The 5,148-nt window shown below is 45.4% G+C and overlaps 1 protein-coding gene across 1 annotated transcript; it reads left to right on the top strand.

Annotated features, from left to right (window-relative positions):
- The first annotated feature begins 2,439 nt into the window (after positions 1–2,439).
- Positions 2,440–3,168, top strand: LOC149212514 (uncharacterized). The gene has a single exon (XM_089388711.1). It carries the CDS (start codon positions 2,440–2,442, stop codon positions 3,166–3,168), a length of 729 nt encoding a protein of 242 aa, XP_089244837.1.
- Positions 3,169–5,148: the final 1,980 nt, after the last annotated feature.

The following is a 5,148-nucleotide window of genomic DNA, read 5'->3' as shown; positions in this document are numbered from 1 at the left end:
TGTTGACCAAAGTTCTGAATACTGCAATTTAATGAAGCAATTTGCTGATGTGTTTGCCTGGGAATATAGTGACCTTGAAACCTATGATAAAAAGATTATTCAGCATAAAATCCCTCTAGAGAAAGACACCATACCTTTCAAACAGAAGCTGACACCAATAAATCCTATGCTTCTTCCTCTGATTGAAAAGGAAATTAAAAAGTTGCTAGCTGCCAAAATCATAGTCCCTCTAAAAAGTGAATGTAGATGGCTCTGAAGCGATTCCACAGCAAAAGACACGAAACCCTAGTCGCCACCGAACGAACCTGCCATAGCTGCTGCAGGTTCCACCACTGACAGTCCTATGGCATCAGCTGCAGGAGGGGAGAGCTCTGCCTCCCCTCCAATGGACATGCCCTCAACTGACAAGAAGCAAAAGACCGTGAATCTGCACTCCGCAGACACAGACCCAGAAACGGAAAAAGACCAGCAAAGGACGCAAGGAGGACAGATGCACTCAGATCGAAATGTAGAGGACGACGCAAGCAATGGTAAGCACACCAAGACGGGATCATCTCAGACAAAAGTGACCTCTGCAACCTGTATTCCAAAAGCAGCAGAATCGATCAAGGTCGAACTGCCAAGCCACCGCATCAATGGGGAAATCCAATTCATGCAGGATTACGCACTCATTGGAAAGTTCTTGGGATTCTGGCCCACAGAAAAAGCCTTACAAGGATGGATAGCCTCAAAATGGAAGCCCAAAGGACAAGTGACTTTACAGCTTGGCCCAAAGGGCTTCTTCACAGCCATATTTAACTGTCTCGAAGACAAAACAAGGATATTCGAAGGCGGCCCGTACTTCTTTAACTCTTCAGGTTTGTATCTAACGGAATGGAAGCCCCGATTCAACCCTGATAAAGAAGACTTTAGTTGGGCCCCTGTATGGATAAGAATGTATTCCCTTCCTGTGGAATACTGGCGAGAAGAAACGCTGGCAGACATAGGCAACAAGCTGGGGACCTTCATCAAAGTTGCAACCGAAACCAAGACGCGCAAATACACCTCTTATGCTAGGATCTGCGTCAAGATGCACCTAACCAAGACCCTTGCAGACACGGTAAGTCTCTTTCACGATGACTTTGAATGGAAACAACCTTTAGATTATGAGCATATCCCTTTCCGCTGTCGAAAATGTCATGAGCATGGCCACCTCTTCCGTGACTGTCCATTAAATGTGCAGCCCAAAGCTCCTTCCAATGAAACTAACATGGACCCAGATGGCTTCACAAAAATCCTCACCCGCCGCCGACATGCCAAGAAAAACCAAGCAAATCCAGCTCAGGCCTTTAAGGCGAACCCCCAGAACCGCTTCTCTGTTCTCGCCTCGCAAGATATACAAATCAGTCCCAACTCTGATGACCCGGATCAGCCGCACCCTACCTCGCCCTCCCATAACCGCTCCAACCCCTCTCTCTCCTCTTACCCAGCCTCCTCTAAATCTGCAGATTTACCCTCTACAGAGAAAACCATCTCTGTTTCAGAGCTCGGACCCCTAATCCCTTCCAAGGGGAAAACCATGTTGAATGAGAATCCACAAGCTTCAGATATGGATCTTGACGCCGCCCTAGCCTTGAGTCTTCATGAAAATGCAGTGGAGGAGGACCTCATTGCCTCAAATGATATGGAGGAAGATCGAGAAGATGTAGATCTAGAAGAGTTCGACATCTCCAAGCTTGACATCTCCAAACTGGAGACAGCATGCAAGCAAAAAGAGTACAACTCAATCCCTCCTTGGCAAATAGACAAAATTGAAGGAGTCCTAACCAGGGTACAACACCATAAAAGTTTGGGCATCCAAGGAGGCAGTCACTGGGATGGAAGGAAAATCCTTAAAGAAACAAAGAAAAGGGGTAGAAAAACAGATCTTCAAAGAACAATAATAGTAGGGGAACTACTTATGGATTCGGGACAATTCCCCAAGTTGACCAAGTTTTACAAACACAAATCTCAGTCTACATGAAGCTCATCTCTTGGAATGTAAGAGGACTCAATAGTCCCTCTAAACACAGAATGATCAAAAACCTGATAATGCAAGAAAAACCAGCAATAGTCTTTCTTCAAGAAACAAAAAGTAGCAGCACAACAATAGATAGTCTCAGCAATAAAGTATGGGCAGGCAGCAGTTAAATCTCAGTAGACACCTCAGGGGCATCCGACGGTCTAACCATTCTATGGAACCCGCAGATTGTTTCACTTGATAATTTTCATGCCAATCTGCATCTCATTCAAGCTACATTCCACCTCATCGGAACCAATATCCATGGGCATCTCACCAATGTATACTTCCCGCAGACGATTCAACAAAAATTGGACCTCTTGGACACGATTTCCCTCCTCAATGAAAACAGATACTTCCCCTTATGGATTGGAGGAGGCGACTTCAACATCATAAAGTCCATGGAAGAGAAACAAGGGGGCAGAACCAGGCTCGATAGTGATAGCAGTGGCTTCAAGCAATTCATTCAAAACAATCAGCTCATGGACATATCCACCTCCAATGGCATCTTTACCTGGTCGAACAAGCGCAGAGGGGCTCACCACATTGCCTCACGGCTCGATCGGTTTTTAATTTCAGACAATGCAATCCACCTCGGAGGAGATTTCAGCGCCTCAATTATCCCACAAGGAGGCTCAGATCATTGGCCCATTCTTCTCCAATGGTCCAGACCAGGCAATTGTAGCAATAGACCCTTTCGATTCGAAGCCTTCTGGCTCACAAACACCAATTTCAAGGCCGTGGTCAATCAAGCCTGGACATCCTACATCCCGCCGGCAGGAGCTAAGATGTATCAGTTTCAACAAAAGCTGAAACATCTGAAGCAAACTCTTAAAATATGGAACCGAAATCATTTTGGCAACATACAGGAGAGCAGACAAAAACTGGAACAACAAATGAAAGCATTGCAACAAGTATTCATTCTGGAAGGACGCACAGAAGAACAAATTCAACAGGTGCAGATCCTATGGAATCAAATTGAAGAACGTCAAAAACAAGAGGAAATTCTATGGCGGCAAAAGTCTCGAATATGCTGGCTTAATGATGGTGAGAAAAATACAAAATTTTTCCACAAAACCACCATCCAACGGCGTATGCACAACAAAATTACCTTTGTCAACAATCAATAGGGTGAAAGAGTAGAGGCTCATGAAGGTATGGAGAAAGAATTTACAGGATACTTCAAGGATATTCTAAAGGAACCAAACAGCAACCGGGATGAGGCAATCCGGGCCATCACGCAGCACATTCCTAAAATTATCAATGAGGATCACAACAATCACTTGCTCCAGCCCATATCATTAAAGGAAGTAGAAGAAGCCATGGCTCAGCTTAAAGACGGCAAAGCGCCAGGGCCTGACGGATTCACAGCAAACTTCTTTCACGAATTTTGGGAACTCATCAAAGTTGAAGTTTGGGATCTGGTGGAAGAATCCCGTAGCATGCACTGGGTCCTCCCGGCCCTCAACTCAACCTTCATCGCCTTGGTTCCCAAAGAAGCGGCATCAAACAAACCTGAGAAGTATAGGCCAATAGCGCTCTGTAATGTGATTTACAAACTCATTTCAAAGGTTATTGCAAACCGACTCAAACCGCTCCTACCCTTGCTCATCTCTCCAGAACAGACGGGGTACGTTGAAGGTCGGCAGATCATGGATGGAATAATTCTATCAAATGAAGTCATACACTCTTTAAAGCTACTCAAGAAACCAGGTATGCTTCTCAAACTAGATCTTTCTAAAGCCTTCGACAAGCTTAGCTGGAATTACATTCATAAAATGCTCTTGGCTTTTGGCTTTAATGTAACCTGGACCAGATGGATCATGAACCTAATCACTTCTCCCAGTTTCTCTGTCTTACTGAACGGATCCCCCTCACCTCCCTTTCACCCCTCGCGTGGCATCAGGCAAGGAGATCCTTTATCTCCTTTCATCTTTGTTTTAATGGCTGAAGGCCTAAGCAGGCTCCTCAAATTAGTTGTTTCCTCCCAAGCTCTCAAAGGCATTTCTCTTCATGGCTGCGCTCCTCAGACGCATCAACAATTCGTTGATGATACTATGCTCTTTGGGCATCCTTCAGCAAAAGAAGCCTCTGCATTCAAATCTCTCCTATCCCTCTTCTCCGAAGCCTCTGGCACGTCCATTAATGCTGCAAAATCCCACCTCTTTTTCTTCAACACTCCCCCCTCTACGCATAGGAATATTGCCCGAATTCTAGGATTCACAATTTCCCACCTGCCTTCTAAATACCTGGGAGCTCCCCTCACCGATTCAGCAATCAAGCAGGTGTCTTGGAGATCGCTATTGGACAAATTAGAATCAAAGCTCTCTTCCTGGACTTTCAGGGCTTTAAATCTGACAGGCAGGCTCGTTCTCATTAAATCAGTTTTACAAGCTATGCCGCTCTATCTCTTCTCTATCTTAGCATCTCCAAAAGGGGTTCTGAAAGCTATACACAATCTTCAGCGAAACTTCCTCTGGGGATCCACAAGCCTGAACCAGAAATGGGCTCTTGTCAAATGGACAGAGGTTTGTAAAGCCAAATCAGAAGGCGGGTTAGGACTTCGGGATCCGCTTCAAAGCAACAACACTATGGGAGCTAAAATATGGTGGAACTGGGTCTCCAAGCCAAACACCCCATGGGCCCAACTATGGCAAGCCAAATATGCCAGAGGCAGCCAATGGAGTGACCTCATTAGAATCAAGCCAACAACGCACGGATCACTCATCTGGAACAATGCAAAAACCCAAAGTAGCTTCATTCAAGAACATAGCTTTTGGGAAATTCACTCTGGCAAAGCTGCCAGATTCTGGGAAGACTCATGGCAGCAACTTCCCAAACTGGCCAATTTGTTCCACAAACCTCTCTGGCAGGCTCAAATGAACCAAGAAAGCATCCCACTGGTACACCAGTTCTGGCAGCCATCTCCAAATCACGACTTTCAAACATGGAAACCGGCGCGACTCTAGCAAATAGACTGGCAGGGAGAAACGTATACCGACATTGATCAGGAACTCATAAATAGGAAAATCAGCCTTTCCAATCAGCAGGACAAACTCAGATGGGGCTACACAACCAAAGGCACCTTTACTACCAAAGAAGCTCATCAC

Source organism: Pinus tabuliformis, chromosome 1_1 (assembly GCF_031772625.1).
Source record: "Pinus tabuliformis cultivar Carrire ecotype Pingquan chromosome 1_1, CPIR1, whole genome shotgun sequence".
Classification (NCBI taxonomy): domain Eukaryota; kingdom Viridiplantae; phylum Streptophyta; class Pinopsida; order Pinales; family Pinaceae; genus Pinus; species Pinus tabuliformis.
This window is presented reverse-complemented; position numbering and strand designations above follow the sequence as displayed.

Coding starts and splice junctions, on each gene's coding strand:
- LOC149212514 (XM_089388711.1), top strand. CDS start 2,440: ATGGAAGAGAAACAAGGGGGCAGAACCAGGCTCGATAGTGATAGCAGT.